Genomic DNA, 27,646 nt, shown 5'->3' on the forward strand with positions numbered 1-27,646 from the left:
GCGATCTCGGCTCACTGCAAGCTCCGCCTCCCGGGTTCACGCCATTCTCCTGCCTCAGCCTCCCGAGTAGCTGGGACTACAGGTGCCTGCCGCCGCGCCCAGCTAATTTTTTGTATTTTTAGTAGAGATGGGGTTTCACTGTGGTCTCGATCTCCTGACCTCGTGATCCACCCGCCTCGGCCTCCCAAAGTGCTGGGATTACAGGCTTGAGCCACTGCGCCCGGCCTCATTATTCTTTATTTTTTTGAGACAAGGTCTCACTCTGTTGCCTAGGCTGAAATACAGTGGTGTGATCATGGCTCATTGCAGCCTCAGCCTCCTGAGCTCAAGTGATCCTCCCACCTCAGCCTCCAGAATAGCTGAGACTACAGGCATATATCACCACACCTGGATAATTTTTTTTTTAAAGTTTTTGCAGAGATGGTGTTTCCCTGTGTTGCCCAGGCTGGTCTCAAACTCCTGGACTCAAGCAGTCCTCCTGCCTCAGCCGCCCAAAGTGCTGGGATGATAGGCATAAGCCTCCACACCTAGCCGAAACTTTTTTGGATTACTGGAATAGCCTAAACTTTTATTTCCCCTTCCCATCAGTGATACTGAAAGAAAGCAGAGATTTGTTTTGACCTTGACTTTTGAGCTTTATTTCGAAATGGAAATGATTCTTACAAAATAGGCAAAAGTGGTTACTGCATTAAATACTATTATAGCATTTGGTATATGTACTTTAACTTGGAAAATCTACTAAACAAGTTTTTTGAAAGTAATCTTTTCCTTTGTCTCTATTCTCCTTGCCAGTCCCAATTTCAGCGTTATCACCTTTTCCTATTTAGTATTTCTTTTCTTAACCTATTACAATTAATTGCTTGCCAACCTTGTAAACCTGCCCTAGAAGAGATAAAGCTAAAACAATAAGAGTATAAATTATAAGTGGCCTGATGTTGATATATAAAGCTGCAACAATAAGAGTATAAATTATAAGTGGCCTGATGTTGATATATGAATTAACAATAAGCCCTTTCCATTTTCATTCCATTATGCTTTTACTATATTCCTTTATCCTTAAGAGAAGAAATTTCTATTTACTGGTGACTTAGAGCTGTTCAGCAGTTTCATCTTATTTGTGCTTTTTTAACATGTAGGTGCATGTGGATTATGTGAAGGGAAATGAAGTTTGTTTTTGTAATTTTGTTTTAAATGGCTAAGTGATAGAATATAGAAAGAAGGAAACAAATACAATTATAATTTGTATTTACTATGGTCGTATACAGAACATACAGAAAATAATTATTTATGTCAGTGTTAAGACTTCATTGTCTTACAGAATGATTTTAATTAATATACAAGCCTAAAATATTTACAGTCTCACTTAACGTTCCTTATTATATAAATCACATTTAAAAAATAAGTATTTTAACTGATTTTGGTTTTTTGTTCATATGATGGTTTTTATTTTTGAAAAGGTCAGTTGGAAAAGTTAACTTTAATTTTATATTGTTTAACATAAAGGAGAAAAGAAATCAAGTCAAAAAAAAGAAAAGATAAAACTAAAAAAGATTATGAAGAGTCATCACATAAAAAATCCAGATTATCTTCTGCAGAAGAGGCCTCCAAGAAAAAAGATAAAGGTAAAAGGAAATTAAGATAAGGCATCTACTCACATTTGTGAGCATGAAATATAATCTGCCGTATTTCATTCATCTAATTGGTGAATGCATTTAGAATTTCATTTTATGGTAGTTGAGAGGAAACTGGCTGAGAATTTAGATATGAACTTAAAGTGACTTACAGGAGTTTTAAGAACTCCTCTTAATTAAGGATTAATTTTAGTTCATTTTTGGCAGATAGTATAATATTGCCAACAGTTTTCTAATTCCTGGCTTTGTCACCTACAGACTTGTTACTTTGGATAAGTCTCTGAACTGCTTTATTTTTCTTATGTGTATAGGAGCGAGGTGAATACCTGGCCTTCATACTGGTCAAGCTTATTGTGGAAACTCAAATAAGAGTGTGAAGGGCACTTTGATCAGTGCCTTTAAACAGTCTATAATCTATAAATCAATATAAAATTACAACACTGATTTTATTTGTAATGCCCTGTGTGATTTTTTTCACCAGTTTATGAGTTTCTAGAAATGAGAAAGATTGTCATATATCTGTGTTCTCAGAGCCTCGCATGGTGCTGTGCACATATACTTAGAACTGCCTGCTTTTTCCTTAGCAGTCCTTAAGCTCTCTGACTCAATTTCTTCATGTGTAAAATGGTCTTGATTCCTTTTAGAATTGTTCAGAAGTTGAAATGAGATAGTTCATCAAGCAGTTTGCATAGTACTTGGCACATATTAGCTATTATGAAGGTTACTTCTAGTTGCTTTTTTAGCCCATAATAGAGTCAAATCGGCTGTAATTTATAGTGAATCAGACTAATCTAGATAGGTAATTGAATGAGATTCAAGCAAATGTTAATATAATATTTGGACAGGAGAGGGCTCTCTTGCTCCAGCTATGAAGATCATTAGCTATGTTGCATTCTTAGAAGCATTTACTTCTTCTTGCACATGGTGATATATTCATTATGTAGCAGAGTTTAAATCTACGTGCCCTTGTGATACTGTCTACTCCCATAGCTTCAAGTATATGGTGTCACCAACCTTTAGACTTCGTAAAATTGATAGATGGTGAGAGGAAGGTATTGTTATTTTATTGCTTATTGAGAGATGGCATTTGTAGCAGAATGCCTTTTTGTCTCTATCTTAATTATTTTCCACGCTAAGGTAAATTTTAACCAATAAATGTTAAAAATATGTTTTGAGTTTTAAAAACTTATTTATCCTTATATGCTAGTAAAACATTTAATGTGTCACTTAAGAAATTTGTTGCCTTCATTGTATTATATGTTCATTCTTATCACAACTGTGATACCATGTTAATCACTGCGTATTCCAAATGAAAGAACTAGTCTCTACTTTATAAAATGTTACTCAGTACAATCAAAGTAGATCAGGTAGATGAATACTCAGGTTCAGGGCTGGGGTTGGACCCTTCATATTATGCGTACATATGCACATGATCTTCCTTATAGACGTTTTTCCTTTAGTGCTCCATCAGATGACACCTATGTTGACCTGAAAACTAACATCAGAAATCTGGGGATTATCCTTGATACTTTTTTCCCCTTATTATTTATGTTTAATTTGTCACCAAGTCCTGTGAATTTTACCCCCAGAGTATATATTTCTCAAGTTCTCTCCACCCTACCACAAACCACTATATTTTCTCTTATAGGCTACTGTTATATTCTCCTTACGGGTTCTGCCTCTGTCTTGCCATCCCACCTTTCCTCCTCTTAATCCATGCTCCATAAATCAATGATTTCTTGTTGTTTTTAGGCTGATAACCAAAATCCTGGACAAAGCTAAAAGGTTATCTGCGATCCAGAACTTGTGTACTATACAAGACTTGTTTCTCACCACTCCGTACCTCACGTTCACACTCCCCCCATGTAGCCTTTCAGTTTCTGGAAAATGTCAAGCCTCTTCCAGTTTTAGGGGTTACATGGATGCTGTGTCTTCTCTTCCTAAAACCCTCAGTTCTATCCCAGCTCATCCTTCAGGTCTAAGCTCTTAAATGTCATTTCCAAGGATCCTTTCCTGATTTCATCCCCCACCTTGAATCTAAATTAGGACTCTCATTTGTAATGCTGTCATGGCTCCTGACACTTTACATTATTACACATATGGTGATGTAAAAGCCAAAGAGAGGCAGAGATTCTGCCTGCTTTGTTCATTGCTATATCCCTAGCACCCCACTTGCTCATGTTCAGCATAAATAATAATGAGTAAAAGACTTTGAAGATTCTTCAGGGATAGAAGACCAAAGCAAGGTGGAATTGAGACATCTCTTTCTTATGCATTCTGTATTTAGAGTGCCTTTGAAAGCAAAGTCTCTAGAAATATAGCTTTTTTACCCCCAACTTCTATGGTATATAACAGAAAATAACAAAATTTTAGCAAACCTTTAGGAAAACCATGTGGGACTCTTCAATATCTTATCTGGGATCATCTAGAATTAGCTTTATCGTTCATTTGATTCTTTCTTGCCAGACCACCTTAATTTGGACCAGACTTGAAGAGTAATTAATAAACGCTTAACATCTCAGCTGCGTTTGGACTGTTGACATGCCTCAAAACAACTTCCTTTTATTTCTATCTTTCTGGCGTCTCCTTAGCTGATGCTTTTTTTTTTTTGTAAGACAGGGTCTTGTTCTGTCACCCAGGCCCCAGGCTGGAGTGCTGGAATACAGTGGCATAATCTTGGCTCACTGCAGCAGGCTTAACCTCGGAGGCCCATGTGATCCTCCTTTCTCAGCCTCCCAGGTAACTAACTGGGACTACAGGCCCGCACTACCATACTCAGCTAATATTTTTTTTTTTTTTTTTGCAGAGACAGGGTCTTGCTGTTTCCCAGACTGGTCTCAAACTCCTGGCCTCAAGCAATTCTCTCACCTTGGCCCCCCAAAGTGCTGGGATTACCAGCATGAGTCATCACACCCGACCTCCTTAGCTGCTTTTAACTGAAGAAGTTCCTTCTCAGTCTTACATTTAGCTGTTAGAGTTCCTCGGGGCTCTTACCTAGATTTCTCTAGTTTCTCTCTGTACTCCCAGTGTAATCCCATCAACTCCCATTGCTTTAGGTTACCGTCTTAGAAAATGTTAAGTAAGTAATAGATGGATGAACTAGATAGCTGAATGAATGGATAGAGAGAAAAAGTAAGAAAGATCAATAGCTGACTTTAAGGAACAGTCTGCTTTGGCAGGTATGAGGAGAACAAGATATTTAGGTAGACTGTCTTGGCAAAATGTTCAGAATCTTATCCGTCTCACCATCACCCCTTTCCCAAAAGCTACGTCATCCTTCAGGTTTCTGCTTAGCTCAATTCCTTGGAAAGGCCCTTCCTGACACCCTTCTCCTCACTTCTCCAAATAAGATTATGTTCCTCTTACACATTCCAATAATACCTGTCACTTCTCCTTTAGAAATACATAGTATCCTTGGAATAAACTGTTTATTTTCTGTAAGGGAAGGGACTGTGTGTCATGTTTACTTCGTTATCTCTAATTCCTAATAGTGCTTGCTCCCATAGTAGGCATTCAGTAAATGTAGGCCAGTGAATCAGTGAATTCAACCACATTTTCTCAAGGTTGAAACGAACTTCAGAGATCAGTCCTGGAATCACGACTGAAAGGATATTCTTTAGTTTTGCTTTTCAAAATAAGGTCCTCTGGGCAGCATTTAGGAACTTGTTAGCAACTCACAATCTCAGACCCTTCCAGATCTACTAACAAGTTCCCAGGGCGAATCATATGCACTAAAGTTTGAGAGAGGCGCTGCTGTATATCATGTGATTGTTCTGCATTGGTTCAACATTTCCAGGGAAAAGGAACCCACTACTATCAAAAATAATGCTTTGCATTTTCAGGTAGTTGTAATTGCTAGCATGTTTCTCTTAACATTCAGCCAAAATCTACAGCTTCCTCCCTTTGGTTCTAATTATGTTCTTGGGCCTCCAAATTAAGCCTAACGTCTTTTTTGCCTATAGACCTTTGGATATTGGGAAGCAGATATCATGTTCCTCATTAGAGGGATGACAGGAAAGAATACATTTCCTGTTTCCTTACCCTGTAGTTCTTATACTCTTCATCTGGTCTAAAGGGGCCAAAAACTTTGGGTTACGAGGCCTCCTATCCAGGAACATTGGAGGAATTGTTACTGTCCATCTGTCACCTGCCCTTTTTTACTTTATCATCCTTCAGAAATATTTTCCCTGAGGTCTTATTGCAGGAAGCTCTGTATCGTGGTGATTTTTTTTTTTAATTACACTGACAGATCTTCAGTGCCTTTCTCTCTCAGTTTCTCTCACTGGATGACCATTGTAGAGCTGAGAATTTTTGTTCTATGATATAATTGTATGTGTTCTTATCAGTTTCTGAGAACTAATGCTCATCTGCATATGACTTTAGAAAAGATAACTGTAAAAAGCAAGTATTTATTTGTAAACTGCTTTCAAATGTTGAACATCTCTATAGATAATAAATTATTGCTTATATTGCAGCTAATCTGTGAGGTTTTTAGCAATATGAGATTTTTTTTGCAGGTATTCATTATTTTTTAAGTTTTGTGCTGGCTATTACAGACCATATGAGCACATAAGATATGATCCCTGCCTAAAAGAACATAACATTTTAATGAGGGAGATAAGACTAAGGAACATGAAAGATTAGAAAACAGTGAAGTGCTTATCTGTAAGACTATAAGCAAACTAGAATATTGCTAAGAATTCTGGTTATAGCTACAATGACTGTACTACTACAAGATGATAGTTAATAATTATTATCTATGATGTTTCCTTTTCAGGACATTCATCTTCAAAGAAATCTGAAGATTCTCTACTTAGTAAGTAACAAGTATTTATTTAATAAAAATATGCATTTGAGGTATTTGCAATTTAGATTTCCCATGAATTGTATCTCGCTCTGATGTGAATTATTTTTTGTTTTTGTTAATTATTTTTGTACATGAGAAAAACTGTAGAAAAAAGGCCAAAAGTGTATAGGATTTATTCCTCAATTAAGGGCATTAAGAAGTTTCTTATTTTAAGTATAGAGAGCATTAAAAATTTTTCCAGTAAATACAATGGATATATCTTTCAATTTCATGTTATAAAATGTGAAGGAAGAAAGATAAAGGGATGAGGTTGAAATGGATTTAAATTAGGCCTATGGTTTTCACTAGTTTGGATCAAAACAGATTGGATTTCGTTGAGTATTTGCTGCAAATTTTATTATTTTTTCCCTGCAATATTCCATAAAGTATTCAAAATGACTTATAAAAACATACACAATAAGTTTTTTTAAGGTTAAAAAAGTCAGAATAATGGAAAAATAAGGTAGAATAGCAATGTAAAGCTACAGGTGAAATTTATACACACAAATGTATTCCAAAAAGTCCTGCATAATTGGAGAGATAGATCACAGATTTGTCAGTGTTCTTCCTAACAACCAAACCTAAGAGTGAAACCAGCAGTAGAAACATTAATTATACCCATAAGATAATGAGAACTCCTAGAGTGTTCAGCTTTTTGCTGGCAGTTTTGAGAGAAGAGTCTTCTATGGGTTTATAAAAGGGTACATCCATTTGTGTCATAACAAACAGTAACTTTGAATCTAAACAGTAATATAATGTTGAATTTTTTAAAGACTTGTAGTAGGCTCAAGGCCTAATAATAAGGTGTAGTTCAATAGCATATCTAATTCATTTTATACTCTCTGGACTTATCTCATAGAAATTTAGAAACTTGAGATTTCTAGGCTTACTTGGTTATTTTATTTTATATTTTTGGAGATGGAGTCATGCTCTTTCACCCAGGCTGGAGTGCAGTGGCACGATCTCGGCTGACTGCAGCCACCGCTTCCCAGGTTGAAGTGATTCTCCTGCCTCAGCCTCCCAAGTCGCTGGGACTGCAGGCACCCATCACCATGCCCAGCTAATTTTTGTATATTTAGTAGAGATGGGGTTTCACTATGTTGGCCAGGCTGGTCTCAAACTCCTGACCTTGTGATCTGCCTGCCTCGGCCTCCCAAAGTGCTGGGATTACAGGTGTGAGCCACCATGCCTGGTCACTTGGTTATTTATAAACCTAAGAATTAAGAAAAAAATTTTTTATTACTTTAAAATAATATTTATTGTGGGCCAGGCGCGGTGGCTCACGCTTGTAATCCCAGCACTCTGGGAGGCCGAGGTGGGCGGATCACGAGGTCAGGAGATCGAGACCACAGTGAAACCCCGTCTCTACTAAAAATACAAAAAAATTAGCCGGGTGGTGGCGGGCGCCTGTAGTCCCAGCTACTCGGAGAGGCTGAGGCAGGAGAATGGCGTGAACCTGGGAGGCGGAGCTTACAGTGAGCCGAGATCACGCCACTGCACTCCAGCCTGGGCGACAGAGCGAGACTCCGTCTCAAAAAAAAAAAAAAAAAAAAAAATTTATTGTGGCAAACTCAGGGAAAAAAGTTTGATGATTATTCTAAATTTCAAAACTCAAATATAAACATTATTTGCATTTAGTATAATTCTTAACAAGAAATTTTAAATATTCAATGATCAGAAATTTTGCACTCAGAAAAATAGAAATTTTAAGATATTTGTTGTTTAAAAATTTAGCAGAGAGGGAGATGTTGATGGAGGTATTCCTCTAGCTTAGGAATATAGTATATTCCTTATAATTATTTTGCTTGTACCAACTTTGTTTTCAACATATTTGAAGTGTCTTAAAGCACTAACACTTTCTTTCTCTCCACATAAATTCTAATCCATCAGGAAGTCCTTTCCTAAATTAGGTAAAATGCAGTGACAGTTTCGAAAATACATTCAAGTATAAGACCAGTGGACCAATGTTATCTCAGGATGAAATCATAGATACATACTTCAACAAAGGTGTACACAGCCTAAAGTGGGAAAGTGTATTTTAGTTTTCATCCATTTCCAACAATGAGAGGTGTGAATGCTTATGCAATATAGAAAAAATTCCCCTTTTTCAGTTCTAATTTTTTATCCTTAAAAAATCTTTTGGGGCAAATTCTTGAATCACTGATTTATATTATTCTTTTATTTCTTCTGCCTGCCTTCTCCTTCCCACTGTCTTTCACCCCTGCCCTCTGAATCCTTCCCTGCCTCCTAGAAATAGCCCTTAATGCTCTTTTATCTCTCCTCAGCTAAGTCAAATTTTTACTAGTAGAAGCAGGGTGAATACTGTGAAGACTATATCCAATCTGAGAAACCTCTAGCTAATTTGGTCTTGAAAAAACAAACTATCCGATTCAAGCTGACCTGCTATTTAGCAGCCAGAAAGCTATTTACCATAGCAAGCATGAAACATATACATTGTTATGGTATGCCAACCCCAGATATCCTCTCAGGTGGTCAGTCATCTGTATTACATGGTCTTGGCAATTTCAGACCTCACATTTTGCTCTTTATTTTATTTCCATTTGGACAATACTCAGTTACCTTCTTAACCCATTTGACATCTGGATTATTAAAACCAAATCCATGGAGAAAAACTCAATTTCTGTTGGCACATTAACAAGTGCTTTAGATATGTTACCTCATTTAATCTTAATAATGTGCATATAATATCCTCATTTTGTAGATGAGAAAAATCAAGACCTAGAGAATGTCTTTAAATGAAGAAACTCAATTTTTAAAAATGTATATATTTAAAGTACACAACTTGATGATTTGCTGCCCTCTTAACAAATTTCAAGTATTGTTATCTGTAGTCACCTTGCACATGAGATCGCCCAAGAACCAGAGAATTGAAGTAAAGTGTCCAAGGTCAAATAGTTAATGGCAAAGCTGGGATTAGACAGAAGTTTATAATTCCAAAGTCTATGCCCTTTACCTGTATCATCAGTCAATAACTGTTCATCAGTGAAATCAACTGTATGTCTATTCTTTATACCTCAGTTTTGGCATATGCATTGTACAGATCCACATTAGATGATTTGATCTATGTTTCACTTCTGTCTGTAAAATGGGTATAAAGAGACCTACTTTGTTGGATTATTATCAGAATCAAATGAAAAAACATACATGTAAAGTATGTGCCTGACGCAAAGTAAGTCCTTGATGACCTGTAGCTATCATTATTATCGGAGAAGAGAAAAATACAGACATATAAATCCTGTATTTGTTCTCTAGAATTGATGAAATCAAAAGTTAAGTCTATAAAAATCTGACCTGTCCATTTGTTACCATGACACTTGCCATTTCTTCAGTAGTGCAAGTTATTAGTTACCATATAATATCCACAAAAACCAAGATGATAGACCTACTTTCATTATTCAAAACATGTAGGAAAAATTGTATACAATTTTAGGCACCACACTCTAAAGCGAACATTGAAAACTTGAAGCAGGTCAAGAAGAAGAAAACTGAGGTATTGAGAAAACTTGAAATTATGTTGTAGGAAGAATGTTGGAGGAACTGCAGATGTTTACCTGGGAGAAGAGTGAAGGGATGGGAGGGAAGAGGTGAGGAAGTAGACATGGAAATTACTCTATGGATATTTGCAAGGCTGCTACTATGTAGGAGACTTATTTTTTATGACTCTGGGTTGGCAGAACTGCCCAAAGACAGATTTTTGCCTTAATTTAAGGAAAAACCTGTCCCTTAGAACTGTCTGACAAAAGGAATAGAGAAATGGGCTGCCTCTGGAGTAGTGAGTGTTCCAGCATGGATTGGATTGGCACTTGTTATTGGAGGTGTTGCAGTGAAGGTTCATTCATTGGATAAGTGTTGGATTAAATGACCTCCAGGATCCCCTTTCAACTCAGAAAGTCAGTGACTTAAATTCTGATCCCTACTTACCAATAATTACTGAATAGATTTGACAGTGATGCATTCTTTTGTGTTGCCTGTTCTTCCAATTGTTATTTCCTTAGTAACACCCCTCCCGCCCCTGGCAGGTTGTAACAGTTATGATAGCAATGATTTGTAGTGACTGCCAACCCTCAGGGAACCAGGATACTATAGATTCATAGGGTTATAAGGGACCTTAAAGGTTATTTAGTCCAGTCTTGTGGACTTGATTCTCTAGGGATATCTGGCCACTTTTTTAGTGGGTATTTTTTAAGGTGGTTATTTTATAATGTTACTCTAAACTGACTTGATTTTTTAGTAAAATTGACTGGTATCAGAAAACTGGTGTAAGAAAGCTGGCATGTGGGAAGTACTCTTGGAAGGGAACAAGATAACAGCTGTCCACTTCTAAAGGCCTTGTAGGTTTTGTTCTCTGGCATCATTAACATTAGCAGAGTAATACAATAGTAATAACCTTTCTAGGCCTAATTAGTTTTTCTCTGCTTTCTTTATCTCATATTAGTGAGTTTTCATAAAAATAAGAGAAGATTTTAATTCTTTTTTTCCCTCACATTATCAATTTGGGACACTGGCCATTCCAGTGATGGCTGTCATTGAGCCAGGAATCTTGTTTTCAAGATTAAAATGTTATCATTTGTATGTAGATCATTAGAATACAAAATGCCCTTCCCTGCTTTTGCCATTTTTGCTAGAATTGGTGTCAGAATAGATTCAGTTAGGAGCAAAGTTCAGACACACATGTTGATTCAGGGATCAGAGTCCAACAGGTAAAAGGCTAGAACCACCGTAACAAATCAATGCTGTTTTATTTTTATGTTGTGTTTAACTAAAGGACATTCTGTATTGACAGGCCACATTTGTGCCATTTCTTTTTTAGACTAATAATCATTATTGGAGAGGAATTGTTTGCTAATGTAACTACTTTGTGGATTATAATGTTATTGTCTGATAATTTTGCAGTATTTTTAAATTTTTAGTTGACTAATACAGGTGATTTATTTGAAACATGTCTATTTTGTCATCTTTAATAATGTGTCTTTATTGTTTTTACTGATTCTGAAGGTAATTCATGCTCATTGTTTAAAATACAAACAATTTGAAAATGTTTAAAATAGAAAGTAAAAGTATTCCAGGCCCACAGGTAATATAATCACTGTTAAATTTGGTTGGCTTTTGCAAACTTAACAATACATATATAAAATTACATGTACGTATATAATGTGCATATGTTTTTAACATATCTATTATACTATGCATACTTTTTGTAACTTTTTAAAAATTTGATATAGAATGGACATTTTTCTATTGCAGTACATACAGATATGCTAATGTTTTTAAACAGCTGTATAGTATTTATTTAACCAGTCCTTAATCCCTAATTGGTGGGGAATTAGGTTTTTTGTTGTTGTTGTTATACGGTGTGCATCTTTGTACATATGTATCAGAGGTGCTTATTTATGTATGTAAGTAATCAAATTCCTAAAAGCAGCATTGCTGGTCAAAGGGTATGTGTTTTAAACTGACCTATATTGCCAGATTTTTCTCCAGAAAAAGGTTTACAGAATTTTCACTCCCAGCAATGTGTGAGAATGCCAGTTTCTTCACTGAAACAGGCTTCTTCTCATTATGTTATCAGCATTGGTTTTTTAAAATGTCTGACAGTTTTTTTAAAAATAATTTAACTAGCTGGTCTTATATACTAGCTCAGTTCTTAATGTGCTAATCCTAATGTAAACATGTTCTCTACAAATGTAAATCTTAACTTGCATGTCTTCTGTGTAACCAAGAAAAAGAAGAAACTAGATCAGAGACAACTATATTGCAAGAGATAATTCACTTATAAGAGTTAATATTGGAATTGCTACTTTAACTCAATGTAACTTAGAGAAGTTTCAATGAGACTTAAAATCCTTGGCCTTTTTGCTGAGACTCTTTGGTATCCCTTGGCTTATTTATATATGTTTTAAAGAATTTATTGCACCTGTGAGAGTGAATAACTTTCTAGAGAGCCATAAAAGTTGAAGCTGAGTTAAATAAAAAGTTAATTGTATTGGCGAATAATTCAGAATGTGTTTTAAGTATAATAGATTTTTAAAAATCATCTCTTTTAAATGAACAGGAAACTCTGATGAGGAAGAAAGTGCTTCAGAATCTGAACTTTGGAAGGGTCCACTACCAGAGACAGATGAAAAATCACAGTAAGTGCTGATATTAATAGATAATACGTACCTTTTCAATCAGTTTAGGAAGCTATAACCACAGCTTTATTAATGGAAAAATACAACATCATGGTGATCTATGTGTTCTATTTAATGCCAAGGACTGCCTAGCCTGGTAAGATTAGAGCTTATTCCCAGCCATTGTGATAAGCAGCCAACACATCCAGTTTCCTCCTGGTAAATAAATCTTTCATCAGTTCACTTTAACAGATGAACTGTCCTTGCTTGGATTTCTTCAGAGGATGGCTGTTTCCTAAGCTTCCAGAGAAGCCTATTCCATCATACTGTGATTATCATAAACCTATGCAAGGGAGTCCCTTGCATGGGAAGTACACTTCTACACTGCTATACTGCTATCACACTGGTCTTTTAAAAAGTAAAATAATAATATTTACTGTTACAAATGCATAATATATTTACTCTGCTCAGTGTAGTAAAAAAACTACAGCCTAAGGAGATTTACCCAATTCCCCTTAGTTATTCCCCAATATAACTTAGGCTTACATTTTTCCTTAAAAATAGTTTCTTTTTTATTCACTTCTTGAGCAGACTATAATTTAAAATGAGAATGAACAGAGAAGTTACAAAGTAAGCCCACAAAGTAAAGAGAAGCAATGACATTTCACAAGTATTTCAAAGCAAAATTTTAGGTAATACATTTAGGGAGAGGTACCAACATATGAAATATTTTTATTTTAATCAATCTGGGTATAGTTATGATTATTCTAGAAAATAAGAATTATTTGATGGCTGAATCATGGGAATATATTGATATATAGCAGAATCAGCCAATATGTTGACTTAAAGTATTTTATTTTTATTAATCTCATATAATGTATCATGTAGTAATTTTTTTACCCTAATTATTGATCTTAATATCTATGCTTTTTTTTAAAATAGGGAAGAAGAATTTGATGAGTATTTTCAGGATTTGTTTCTATGAGATGAGAGAGAGAAGCCTCCGCTCCTTAATGTGAAACTTCATGAAGTTTTAAACTTCATGCAATTTGAAATTCCATATAAATTTTTATCTGCAAGTTACAGCTTGTGTGGTTTGTCTTTGGAAATAAAAATCCAGGTTCTCTCAGAATGTCAGATGCTTTGGAAGTTCATTAGTTCAACTAAAGACTTTCCTGTCCTTTAAATATCTTTTCAATTGCTTATCTACAATTCTGTTTTATTTGTAGCTCCTAGAGGATAGAGCTGGACAAATTCCATTGTTCCTACATTTTGCAGGGTTTTTTTCACTGCCTTCATTATTTATCTTCTCTTGCCTTCATTATTTTATTTTATTATTTCTTCTTTTTCTTTTTTTTAGAGCCACCAATACTGGATTTGTTTGTTTTTCATTTTTTTCTTTTGTAGAAACGGAGTCCTCCTGTGTTGCCCAGGCTGGTATTCAAACTCCTGGCCTTATGCATTCCTCCCACCCTGGCTTCCCAAAGTGCTGGGATTACAGGTGTGAGCCACCATGCTCTGCCAGTTATTTTAACTTACTAGTATTAAAGTAGATTATGTATGTCTTTAACTTCTTTCTTTCCCATTGATAAACTGGCACCCTTCTTTTAAGTACCTGCTTTCCCATTACCACCTATTTCCAGCTGCTTTTTGAGGTTTTTTGCTTGCCTGTCACTTGCTTCCTTCTTAACCTCTACTGAAAGAGTAAAGGCAGACCCAGAGCACGCCAAACGCAGTCAAGAGATCGTTATTGGAGGTATCGAGCAGAGAAGGAAGAGAAGAGAGAGAAGAGAAGGAAGAGAAGAGAGAGAGGGCTGCTGATGTGCTGGGTTTTATATCCCTTGGGCCTACATGGATTGGGCTAGGGGCGGGCCCAAGGGAAGGCGGGAGATGCTTCTTTCTGATTGGCCCTCCTTTGGCGGGTTCAGACAGTGCCCAGTCAAGGAGGGGAGAAGAACTCGGAACCGGCCCCATCTTAAGGTACAGCGCCATTTTAAGGTACCCCATGTTACCTAACATTCCTCCCTTTTTGTTTTCTTAAATGGGGGAAAATGGGCGTCGTGGTTCATCTCGCTGCTTCCTGCTGAGTGGGGGCGCTGTGGGGAGGGGGCACAGGGAGAACTGTCAGGGTTGTGCATGGGGTACAGTATGAGTATGAGGCCAAGCAATAGGGCGCTATACATGAAGACTTCGTTAGACGTGAAGTCCATGAATGTTCCTTGTCCTCCAGTGCCGTGAGCCAGTTGAGGGGCAGGGATGGGTTGGCGATGAGCCAGCTGTCTGAGCGAAGGGTGTTTAAGAATTGGTAGAATCGGCTTGCGGTAGCCATCTAGGGTACTAGGGGTAGAGTTTGGTCTGCCCGAAGAGAAAAGAAGATGGTAGTTAATTTAGGGTGCGAGGGCAGGCCTACCCCCTCCCCCCGCCAATCCTGGGTATCTGTTGCCGGTCGTTGGCCGTTTAAGAGGTCAGCAGGGTGTGAGACTGTCTCTGGCGTCTGCCGTGTCTTCACAAGTCGCTAGGAGCTGGTAGTTTCTGAGGAGAAGCTGGTTAAAGGTTTGGTTAGAGATGGACTCTTTGAGGGAACGGGAAATAGTTATGGTTTGAGGTGGATATGCCCAGGCATTGCTGGGATATATGCCTCCCGTAACTGACTGGCCCCAGACTGGGTCGACGGGGTTGTCCATTTATATGGCTCGGGAGGAGGCGTTGTTTTTAGTGGTATAATATAGGAAGGGGGTGTGTTTGTTGATGTGGGAGCCAGACGGCGAAGTGGAACATGTGGAAGAGAGGGTCCCAGCCGTTTTCTATCATAGTGAGAATAGGGCTGGAAAGAGGGCCCGCTGGCGGAGGAAAGTGTAAAGATGTGAGAGGCGGAAAGCCAGAGAAGAGGACTTAGGAGATGTATGAGAGCGGGGCATAAGCAGTTTGGTTCTTCGTGTGGTCCAGGTTGGTAGCCGGTTTCAACTGGTTGAGCGGCGACCAGAAGATGAGGTGGAGGGTGGTGGTATTGGGGGGGTTCATCGGCCGGATCAAAGTCGGGAGCAGAAGGAGAGGTTGGTAGCTTGAGAGCAGCGATAAGGTGTTGCGGCTTGCAACGGAGGCAGAGGTTGGGTTTGTCCCGTAGAAGAAAGAAGCCATGAACGTAGGGGATCTCTGCCCGTTTTCCTGTTCGCTCACAATAGTTGTAGAGATCCCGGAGAAGGTTGGGATCAAAGGACCCATAAGTGGGCCATCTGTTTTGGTTGTCTAGGGGGTAGGTGGGCCAGTTTTGAGTGCAAAATTTAATCAGGCATGTAGGTTTGAGATCAGCAGCCAAACCAAGGGCTGTAAGTTATCTAAAAGGCATTGTAAGGGAGAGTCAGCTGGCAGGGATGCAGAGGCTCCCATTGCGGAAGGGAAGGTTTGCGGAAATGTATGGCAAAGGGCTGAGTAGGGCATCCCCTATCAGCCAATTACCATGTCGTGAGTCAGAACTCTCGAGTTGGTCGTCACCAAAACTAAAGGACTGAGAGGCCTGTAAAGGCTGAGGGCCGTGGGCCACCTGGTACCAGGTTTTCAGAGCGAGAAGGGGAAGGGACCTAGGCCTGGTGAGCGAGAAGGAGGAGGAAAGAGCCCTGTTCCCCGTGGGCCGAGTCTGGAATAAGTTTATGGCGGCCTCGCAGGCGGCTGGGATAGGCACCGGCCGACTAATGTCGGATACCGTTAGGGGAAACTTACTGAGATGAGGCCGGTGTTGGGTGGAGAGGTCAGCAAACAGGAAAATGAGCGAAGACCAGCTGGGGTCTGGACTGAGCCCGAAAGGGATCGGGGTCCCACCGAGGAGGGTGGGGAGTCCCGATCCGAGTCATGGCACCAATGAAAGAGTAAAGGCAGACCCAGAGCACACCAAACGCAGTCAAGAGATCTTTATTGGAGGTATCAAGCGGAGAAGGAAGAGAAGAGAGAGAAGAGAAGGAAGAGAAGAGAGAGAGGGCTGCTGGTGTGCTGGGTTTTATATCCCTTGGGCCTACATGGATTGGGCTAGGGGCGGGCCCAAGGGAAGGCGGAAGATGCTTCTTTCTGATTGGCCCTCCTTTGGCGGGTTCAGACGGTGCCCAGTCAAGGAGGGGAGAAGAACTCGGAACCGGCCCCATCTTAAGGTACAGCGCCATTTAAGGTACCCCATGTTACCTAACATCTACCACTTAAGAGAGTTTGTTATAATCAAATTTGACTTCCTAGCCTGTGGATAAGTAAATTATTACCACAGGGAGCCAGTGAGGTCCTAGTAGTCTAAAACAGTTCATGTGTTCACAAAAATTGACTCCCTGGCAGAGATTATGCAATAAGATAATTTAACTGAATAATACTATGTGCATGTATCTTGCCTCAGATACACTCATGCAAATATGAGTATACCTCTGATATGGTTTGGCTCTGTGTCTCCACCCAAATCTCATCTTGAATGTGTACTCCCATAATTCCCACATGTTGTAGGAGGGATCCGGTGAGAGATAATTTGAATCAAGGGGGTAGTTTCCCCCATACTGTTCTTGTGGTAGTGAATAAGTCTCACGAGATCTGATGGTTTTATCAGGGGCTTCTGCTTTTGCATCCTTCTCATTTTCTTTTGCCGCTGCCATCATGTAAGAAGTGCCTTTTGCCTCCCACCATGATTCCGAGGCTTTCCCAGCCACGTGGAACTGTAAGTCCAATTAAACCTCTTTTTCTTCCCCAGTCTCCGGTATGTCTTTATCAGCAGTGTGAAAATGGACTAATAGAACTTCTATGCAGAAATATAAAATGTAACTTCTTAACATAAGGTCCTAGTTGCGAGGGTCTATGGAGGTGCTTCAGGAGATCCAAGCCTTTTTAGAATCTATGTGCAAACTTCTGTGTATGTTTTTTGGAGGAAAAGTCCATAAATTTCAAATTTTCAAAAATCAGATTTTCAAAAGGATTTATTGATTTCTGAAAATTAGCAAAGATCTGCTTTTATAAAGAGCAAATAGATGGATAGATATAGGAGAAGATGCTTGACTTGATGAATAAGAGAAAGGACATATAGAAAATTAACTGAACATAAGCAAGTATTTTATTGAAGATATACTATTTTAAATAACATTTAAACACGGAATGATTGGCAATAAACTGCAAAATAAGTAATTTGGTATCATTTTAAAATGGTTATTATCAGAGATTTTCCTTTTATTAAACAGTTGTTATTCATTAATTCCACAAATATTTATCAGGCTTCTATTATATGTGAGGCACTGAGCTGGGCATTGCTGTAAAGGAACCATCTAAGGAAGTAATTATGCAGTCATTTCTGAATCTGTTTCAGAAAAGTAAATCAGTGTTGGGTTTATCAATGTTTAACATTGTTTGATAGTCCCCTCACTTCTTGAAGAAATTGTTTTTTTTTCACCTCACTACTTGTAGTGTGTAAAAATGAATCTATATTTCTGAGGAAAAAGTGTTTGAAATGTCCAGCAGCAAGACTGATATTAGTAGTAGAATATATGCAATTAAACATTCTTATGGTAAAAATATGTCCATTGTTAAGTGGTTGTAAGAAAATAAAATTCCTGCAAAATTAAAATTAGGAATTTAACTAGGAAGAATATCTAAAGACCCTTTAAAAATAGATCAGTGTATTTGGTATTTCAAGTAGGTTTATGACATCAGGCTCATTTATAAATTTATATAAAATCACAATACTTAATCCACTCATACACAGTGACAGATAATGGGAGTCATGTTTTTAAGGAGTCTTGAAAAGGCCTCTAACATGATGAGTTTAAAAAGTAATTCTCCTACATACTTGTCTCAAACTTTGCTATAGGGCAGTCAGTGGTGGTCAGCAGACCACTGGTCTGGGGGTGTTGAAGTTAGGCCTTCTTGTACTTGCTCTTATGCAGAGTTCATGTATTTGGCAGACCTTCAGTGGTGGACATCTCTACCCTCAGTACAATTTCTGGTGACTAAGGAGGGGAAGTTGTTTGAGCTGACTGATGTTTTGGGGTCCAAAATTACATAGGGCTAAAGGAATAACGTTTCTTACATGGTTTTTAAAATAATAGTGATTCTGGAAGTGGAGTTTCAAAATTATTTTAAGCAATGGAAATAAGGGAGCATGCATCACTTAGCTAAGTTGATTACTTTAATAATACTTGAGTGTACATATGACTTACTGTCATACCTTATGTATATCTGTTGTAACATTTATTCACATAGTATTCATTCATATTACTGAGTGCCTACCTTGTGCCAGGCACTGCTCTAGGTGCCAAGATAGAGCTGTGAACAAAACAGACAGAATAGACAAAAATCTTTCCTCATAAATTTTACATTCTAATGTGAGAGAAGCAGTCTGACAATTCTAAGTACCTAACTTATAAAAATAAAACAAATGGTGATTCATTTATTGGCTGCTCAAAATTGAACATTATCTTGTCTATTACAAAACATATAGGTTCATTGATCTTCAATTCTTTAGAATATAGATAGCTTGTGACAAAATCTATGATAAAATATATGGCATAACTATATTATTACTCTATTTTCTAATTTTATCTATGATTATAGATAAGTAAAGGAAGAAATCTTAAATTTCTCGAATATCCAGACAGACATATACCATGCAGTTGAAGTAGTTGATTGCCCTTAGTTTCTCTTAACAATTTAATATTTAGAATGCCTGGTAGGTCTATTAATCATTTTTAGAAAGTCATCTTGGTTGAAGTTTTTCCACACTATTTTTGATAACAAGGTTCTTGCATAATCCAATCACATGCTTCTTAATGCATAATATTCATTGGCTGCTTTAACTTGCATTATGATTATCCAGTTAGTATCTTGTGCATTGATAATCTTTTTAATAAAAAGAATAGTTCTGAACTGTAAAAAATATTCTTAGTTACACCCAAAATAATTGATTTCAAACTTTGAAGGAGTGTAGGTCAAAGGCATAGTTTTAATAAATTGCCAAAAAATAGTTTGGTCTTCATCATTCTGTTATCAAGGGTAAAAGAGGAAAGAGATAAGCATTTCAGATGGAATAACATTGAATAAAATGACATCATTATTTTCTATACCATATTTACAACACTATACATTCTATATTGCATTTACTCTTTTATTAAGACATGTTGAGAGATTTTAGTTTGGGGAGTGGCTTGAGGTATGAATCACAGTTACGAATGTTATGGGTGAATTGTGTCTCCCCCACCCCTCACCCATTTCATATATTTAAGTCCCAATCCCCAGTACCTCAGAATGTGACTGTATTTGGAGATAAGGCCATTAACGAGGTAATTAAGACTAAAATGAGGTCACATGGGTAGGCCCTAATCCAGTCCTACTGGAGTCCTTATAATAAAAGGAGATTAGGACACAGACACACAGAGGGAAGACCATGTGAAGACACAGGGAGAAGATGGCCATCTGCAAACCAAGTTGAGAGGCCTCCCAAGAAACCAACCCTGCCAACTCCTTGATCTTGAACTTCCAGCCCCCAAGACTTTGAGAAAATACATTTCTATTGGTTAAGCACCCAGTCTGTGGTACTTTGTTATAGCAGCCTTAGCAAATAAATACAATTAATGTTTTAAAAAAGAATTTGTGACTAGTTTCAGGATTGCATATTTTTTAATTTAAAATAAATTGGCACCAAAAATGTACCTATTTTTGTCATATTTTGCACTTTTGTTGAACTTTATTTTGCACCTGGGGTTTTTGAGCTAGCAATATATATTTTCTTCATAGTCACAGGGTAGTTTTTCTGAAGATCTTCTTACTCTGTTATTTGATGATTTGTTGAAGTTCTTTTGAATGTTTTCTGGTTTTCTTCAAAGGTAAAATGATATTTGAAGTTTAGACCAGTTAGATTATATTACAACATTAAACATGTTTTGGACTTTTTGTCATCACCACCTCCTGAATCTTCAGCAGCTAGTAAAATCAAGGAAAGCGATATTACTAGGAGTTAGTGGATATATAGTGTTTTTATTCTAACACTCCCATGATAGTAGTGTCAACTTTATAGACTAATTAGTCATTTTAACCTAGCAAGTACTGTGGGTTTAACCATGTAAAAACTTGAATTAATATTCAGAGTTGGTCCACTCAAAAAATAAAATCTGGGTTAGGTGCAGTGGCTCCTGCCTGTAATCCTAGCACTTTGGGAGGCCGAGGCGGGTGGATCCCTTGAGATTAGGAGTGCGAGACCAGCCTGGTCAATATGGTGAAACCCTGTCTCTATTAAAAATATAAAAATTAGCTGAGTGTGGTGGCATGTGCCTGTAATCCCAACTACTCAGGAGACTGAGGTGGAAGAATCGCTTGAATCTGGGAGGCACAGGTTGCAATGAACTGAGATCATGCCATTGCACTCCAGCCTGGGTGACAGAGTGAGTGAGACTCCGTCTCAAAAAAATAAATAAATAAAAAACAGAATCTGATCAGTGGTTGGCCAGTTAACATCTTAGTTTCTCACTGAGACAATGCAGTCTGGAAATCTGAGCTTGATGCACAAAACTCCATGCCTGGTGATAGAAAACAATGATCTTAGTCCACAAAGAATTCTCTATGTAGTAGCAAAAAACTCAGAAGTAAATTTTTATGCAAATAAAATATAGATCCATATCCAATGTCAGGAGTCACTTAAAGGACCTGATCATCTCTTCATAATAAAGTTGAGAGAAAGGTTAAATCTAATAGTACTAAGAAATACCCTCACTTTTCACTTGCTCGGTAAAAATCACTTATCTTTTTGAAATGCAAATCGTATCTTACCTTAAATCTCTCGAATGACCCATGAACATTTTTAGCCCAGCCTTCAAGGCAACACAGTATCTGGCAGCTACCTGCACTACCAGCTTCATATGTACTTTGCACTCTTTGCTCTCTAGACTCCAGCTATATCAGCTTAAAAATTTTGCAATTGCACCAAGCTTATTCCCACTCCAAGCCTTTGTACATATTTTCTTACTCTTCCTCCCCTATGCCTGCTTTCTGTGGTTAGCATAAGCATTCTTCAGGAAAGCCTTCTCCATGCCCCATGTACACACTAGTGCTTTCTTCGAGATCATTAATTGTGCATTGGTTCACAATGTTTAGTTCCCCCACCAAATGGTAAATTGTTCAAGATAAAGGATCCCATCTTTCCCCAGGGCCTGCCTAACACAGGGCTTTATACAGAGAAGATGTCTGATAAATACATAAGTGAATGGATATCAAGGAGTCAAAAACTCCTGCTTTTATTCTGTTGAAGGACATCCTTAACTTTGTTAAGAAAAATATTTTCTCCTATGAATTATTTAAAATTTCACTAAATGCAATAGAGCCACCTAAAAGGAACATGTCAGGGCCTTTCCCCATAGAGATGATTTCTTTGTTAAGTGATAACAATTGCTTACAAAACCTTTAGAGTGATAAACTTTCAAGACAGAAATTAGCATTCCACTTTCAAGATGATGTTTGGGCCATTTGATGAATGAATAGTTAATCCTAAGCATTTTAAGAATCCAAAAACAACATTAAACTTGACAAAGTGACTTTAGGAATAGAAATTTCATGCCAGAAAAAATGGCACAGGAATCTCATGCCAGAAAAACATCTCCCAATGTGGAGACATTTGGGAGACCGGCAATTTCAGCCTTACTCTACATGTAGGGCTTCCTTAAGCTGAAGATCTGTAAAACCACCTCATTACATGGAAAAGAATATTAAACTCAGCGAGGTTAAGCAAGCTGCCCAAAGTCTCACAGCTAATGTATAATGTTGGGACAAAAACTTTTCTCTCACCTAACTCTAATCCCCCAGATTCTGTGGTTTACATATTATCCCTAAGCACCCAGTGTTCTGCAGAGGAGCCACCTTCTAGAAGGATGAAGAAGCCTAGCTCCAACCTCTACTTCAACTGGACCGGTCAATTTGATCTGGAGTTATACATAAGATGTTGTCTGTGGCAGGGCCGGGGGGACCTGAAAACCACTAATCGGCCTCTTAAAATGATCAGTCTGCACCAGTAAAGCAGGTTTTCTGTTTCTAGTGACTCTTTATGCCTTTGTCACATGCCATTAAGCTCAGCCTAGCTTCTGGCTACATTACAGGGAGCAAAAACAGAGCCCATCTAACCTTTTTCGGCTCCTCCTTCTTGCTTTTTTGCCTCCTCTTCAATGACCTTCATCTTTGCATCATACTCATCAGCTAGTGATTTCCATTCTACTCTGTTATTCTGAAGACCACTCAGCATAGGTGTGATTTCTTTGTGAAACCGTGAGAACTCCTAAAAAGAATTTTAGGTCAGAAACTACATAAATCATACAGTTAATTTTCAGGATCTTTCATATGCAGAGAATGAGCTGTAAGGAATTGTTACAGCACTCAGAGCTGCTAGGATAAGTTTAACCCCGGGCCTATGAAGTTTGGGAAACAGACACGTGCTGTCTTTCCTGCCTGCCTGAGGAAGTGTTCAATTTGCTCACATCTGAGTTCTCTCCTTTTATTCCAGCCCTGAATGAGATTAGGGTAAAACCTCAAACTGCTTTGGAGAAACAATGACACCCCTGATGGCTTTCCATATGGGTGACTTTTAAATTTTGGTGACAATTTGAAAGAAAAATTCTTATCCAAATGTTTATGTATTTAATTCAAATAATTTGCTTACTTACCTTATATACAAAAGTACAAACAAAATCAATAAATCCAACTTGAAGTTTAGGTAGTTCATCTCTTTTGTTTCTGTCCATCATAGGCTAGAAAGAGAAATAAATCCTTTAAGACAGGTTTCTAAGATGTAGTGAACAAAACAGACTGATTTGTCCTGATAACTTTTTTTTTTTTTTTTTTTTTTGAGACAGAGTCTCACTCTGTCTCCAGGCTGGGTGCAGTGGCACGATCTCGGCTCACTGCAGCCTTCGCCTTCTGAGTTCAAGTGATTCTCCTGTCTCATCCTCCTGAGTAGCTGGGACTACAGGTATGCACCACCATGGCCAGCTAATTTTTGTATTTTTAGTAGAAACGGGGTTACACCATGTTGGTCAGGATGGTCTCGATCTCTTGACCTCGTGATCCGTCCACCTTAGCCTCCCAAAGTGCTGGGATTACAGGTGTGAGCCACCGTGCCCGGCCTGTCCTGATAACTTTTAATAAGTAATACATTTTTATGTCAAGGTCTTACAATGGGTTGTTGCTGCAACACTGTTCTCTCCAGATCTCCTTGTTCCCAAAATTCATTTGCAACCATAAGTGCTACCTGCAAATGAGAAAGGCTTGGTTCACTAAATCCACTTATGAATAGAGAACTTGCATTTTATTAGTACAAGTGACATTTAAGGATAGAGTTTACAGTCAATGCTTGAGGTGCTATCAAACCGTATGCTCTTAAGTTTTAAAAAGAGGTCATTTACAGATTATATTGAAATGGGAAGGGGGAGCTTTTTTCTTACACTTCAGTGTTCCAGGCTTACTCTGGGAGTATCTATCTCCCATTTACTATTGCCACCACTTCTCACCAATGAAAAGGAGAAATAGGAGGATTAAATATTATGCTTCAAGTCCTAACACTTCCCAAGTTGTTCTTTGGCCTATCTGTTAGCATCTAGCATGTCTGTGAATGCACATGTGACATACACCCATTAGTATGTAGCTTTACCTAATTACAGTGTGAGGATATTCCAGCATTAATTTATATCACTAAAAAAACATTTATCAAGTTCATTGAACACCTGCGAGCTGCCTTTACATTGGCATGAGCCAGGCTTGCCAAGAGGAATAAGGCGTGATCTTTTTCTTTAAAATGTTCACAGTCTAGTGAAGACAGTCATGTATACAATGTGGTAAGTGCTGTAATAATAATAGTGTAAGTGCTATGGGTCAGGGAGAAGGGAGTAAAGATAAGTTTCATGAAGGAAGGAGGTGGCGTTTATGTTGTATTCTCAAGAACAAGAGTAGTTTTCCAGGAAAAGAGGAGGGGAAGAATATTTGCAGAGATAAAATGGAACGTACAAAGCTTCTGTGAGTGCAGGCTTAGAGTGTGAAGCAATGACATGGGAGAAGGTGATGGGAATTGATGCTGGGAGTGTGAGTTGACAGGCAGTGACGGGCCATGTAAATTTTGCCACGAAGCTTGAATTTGATTCTGTAGGCCAGTGCTGTTTACTCTTGGAGCCTAGGGTTCCCCTGAAGTGCTCTAGGGCCCAAGAAGGTGGAGGCCAAGAGAGATGAAAGCTAAAGTAGCTTTGCTTTTTTCTCTTTTATAAAGTGATCTTTGGGCAAGTTTTGATGGGAAAAAATAGACTTTACTTCTTTGGGAAAAAAGTTGGAAACCTCTGGCAATGGGGAGTATGAGCCTTTTAAGGAGTAGAATGGCTGAGTTGAGCTCTGTGTAGAGACATCCTGGCAGCAAGTCAGAGGATGAGTTGTGGAGTTGATGTGAGCATCTATTAGGAGGCTGCCACCATAGTTCTGTTAAAAGTCAGAACTGCAGTACTAGCAAGGCTGATATAAATGATTTTGAAATGAGGGAGATAAGCTCAAGCAAAACCCCAGGTTTCTAGCTTGGGTGACCTCATCGATAAAGAACAGAGGAAGAAGAGCAGGCGTGTTGAGTTGGAAGGAGAGGAAGTGTTTGGTTTTGGACTTGATGGTGACAGAGTTCAGGACACCCTGCCCCAAAATATTTTAAGGTGACAGAATTTGAGGAAACTAAAGCAGCAGGAAGATCAGTCTCACCTTCCCCCCACCTTCTCCCCTGAAGTAGGTCATAAAACCAGGTAAGGATTTGATTTTCTGACCTTCCCCTGAAGCAGATTGTAAGACCTTCATTCAAGAGGTGCCCTCCCTATTCCTGGAGGAAAGGAGCCAAAGACACAAAGATGCCAAGAAGAATCTGAACAAATCAGCCTTGCTAAGCTGCCTCACAATTAGATCATACCCTCTTTGTTGAATTCTATTTCTCCATGACTATCTAATTTATCCAACCTAGCATAAAACATACAAGTTTAACTGTTTCTTAGGGTCTTTGTTTCCTCACGAAGCCTCCTGTATTACATGTAAAACAAATAAATGTGTATGCTTTTCTCTTGTTAATCTGTCTTTTGTTATAGGGGCCTCAGTCATGAAGCTAGGATGGGTGAGAAATAGATATTTTTTCTCCCCTACACTGAGTTCTAATTCTATCTTTTTAAAAAGATACAACCCAATTTTACAGTTAAACCCATTGAATTCTGGGCTCTCTTCTGCTTAGGGGTTTCCCTAGAAATTATTGGAGGAAAAAGGAAGGTTTTTTCATCCAATTAGTAAGAAAGCAAGTGGTAGACTAGTGCCTCCCCAAGTTGGGGGAAGAACTTCTGTGGAAGGCAACCTTAGACATCATCTCACAGTCAGTGCCTTCATATAATTCACAGCACATTGAAGAAGAGACTGTAGGAGCAAAAACACCCTTGATAGAGGAAAACACTAACGATGCATTCTGATCTTGTTCTGATTTACCTTATTGATATAGTTTGGCTATGTCCCCACACAAAATCTCATCTTGAATTGTAGTTCCCATAATTCCCAATTCATGGGAAGGACCCAGTGGGAGGTAATTGGATCATGGGGACAAATCTTTCCCGTGCTGTTCTAGTGATGTTAAGTAAGTCTCACAAGATCTGATGGTTTTATAAAGGGGAGTTCCCCTGCACACGCTCTCTCTTGCCTGCCACCACATAAGACATCCCTTTGCTCTTCCTTCATCTTCCACCATGATTGTGAGGCCTCCCCAGCCATGTGGAACTGTGAGTTCATTAAACCTCTTTCCTTTATAAATTACCCAGTCTCGGGTATGTCTTTATTAGCAGCAGCATGAGAACAGGCTAATACACTCCTCTATTTAAAAACTCAGACATTTCTTGGATAATTTTATATAAATTGTTTACAGTGTTTCAGTGTTAAAGAATTCTTTCAAGAAAGCATTTCCTTCCAAAGTTCCTTCTATTTGCTTTATTCTAGGGCCTAATCAAATTGCCTACTGTCTCACTAATATCTGTAATTTTTCAGGATTCTGAGGTTGCCTAAGATCTTTAGGTAGACATTTACATGGGACCTAGGCAGTACCTGACAGTGTGACAGGAAAGAAAACTTGACTGGACTCACCTGACTTTGTACCTCCCAGGGCTTGGTGATAGCAGACAAGTCACATGCCGTCATCATCATTGCCCTTAGGAAGAAAACAAAAAATTTTAAAATAGAAATAAGTACAAAATAAGTTATTTTTACAAAAAACGAGAGAAATACAATTTTAACTACCTACATGATAATCTCTTTTTTGGTTGGATCAACAGTTACATATTTGATGGCTTCTTCTTCCGTTTGCATTTGTTCACAGGCATCAACAATTTTTTGAAACATGGTCCTCTTCCTAGAAAAGATAACAGCTGTGAGCAACAATTTTAGCATATGAAAACAGAGAGAAAAAATATCTTAAATACATGCTTTTCAGATTTCATGTTCCCACTTTGCATTGTGATGTCCACATAGCAAAGTCCAGGGTCAGAAGATACGAGAGCAGAGAATGGTGGAGAAAGGGTTTAAGGCAGAAAAAGCACAAACCATAGAGAGAGAGAGAGAAAAAAACAATAGGTAACTTGGAATACATTACAATGAAAAAGCTACATATAAGGCTGGGTGCAGTGGCTCATATCTATAATCCCAGCACTTTGGGAGACTAAGATGGGAGGATTGCTTGAAGCCAGGAGTTTTAAACCAGCCTAGGCAACAAAGCAAGACCCTGTCTCTTTAAAAATGAAAGTAAATAAAAAATTACATATGAGAAAACAGACCATAACCTAAAAGTAAAGGCCCCAAACTATGATAAGATATCACAACACATATAGCCAACAAAAAGTTGGAACCCAAAACACATGGATGTCCAGCTGGTCTCACTGCTAATCAAGAAACTACAAATCTGAACAATATTATCTCACACTCATTATATTAGCAAAATAAATTTTGAATTTGCTGAGTTCAAGAGTACTTCAGATATGGTATTTTTCTTTTTTCTTTCTTTCTTT

General features: G+C 38.1%; 2 protein-coding genes across 3 annotated transcripts in view; one reads left to right on the forward strand and one right to left on the reverse strand.

Moving 5' to 3' along the window:
• LOC116457379 (protein FRA10AC1) overlaps positions 1–13,740 on the forward strand; it is a 35,118-nt gene extending 21,378 nt beyond the window's left edge. For both annotated transcript variants that reach the window (XM_032136552.2, XM_058436202.1), the window contains 4 exons: positions 1,504–1,622; positions 6,409–6,447; positions 12,551–12,629; positions 13,551–13,740. In XM_032136552.2, the coding sequence (XP_031992443.1) occupies positions 1,504–1,622; positions 6,409–6,447; positions 12,551–12,629; positions 13,551–13,593 (280 nt within the window). In that variant the 3' untranslated portion in view covers positions 13,594–13,740. The remainder of the gene's footprint in view (positions 1–1,503; positions 1,623–6,408; positions 6,448–12,550; positions 12,630–13,550) is intronic.
• Positions 13,741–18,601: 4,861 nt separating this feature from the next.
• PDE6C (phosphodiesterase 6C) overlaps positions 18,602–27,646 on the reverse strand; it is a 55,039-nt gene continuing 45,994 nt past the window's right edge. Inside the window, exons 17-22 of the mRNA XM_032136564.2 lie at positions 26,887–26,994; positions 26,730–26,793; positions 23,773–23,847; positions 23,264–23,347; positions 22,728–22,878; positions 18,602–20,540 (exon numbers count right to left, since the gene is read on the reverse strand). Coding sequence (XP_031992455.1) covers positions 20,482–20,540; positions 22,728–22,878; positions 23,264–23,347; positions 23,773–23,847; positions 26,730–26,793; positions 26,887–26,994 — 541 coding nt within the window. The 3' untranslated portion in view covers positions 18,602–20,481. The remainder of the gene's footprint in view (positions 20,541–22,727; positions 22,879–23,263; positions 23,348–23,772; positions 23,848–26,729; positions 26,794–26,886; positions 26,995–27,646) is intronic.

The sequence above is a fragment of the Hylobates moloch genome, unplaced genomic scaffold (genome assembly GCF_009828535.3).
Source record: "Hylobates moloch isolate HMO894 unplaced genomic scaffold, HMol_V3 SCAFFOLD_3, whole genome shotgun sequence".
Lineage (NCBI taxonomy): Eukaryota > Metazoa > Chordata > Mammalia > Primates > Hylobatidae > Hylobates > Hylobates moloch.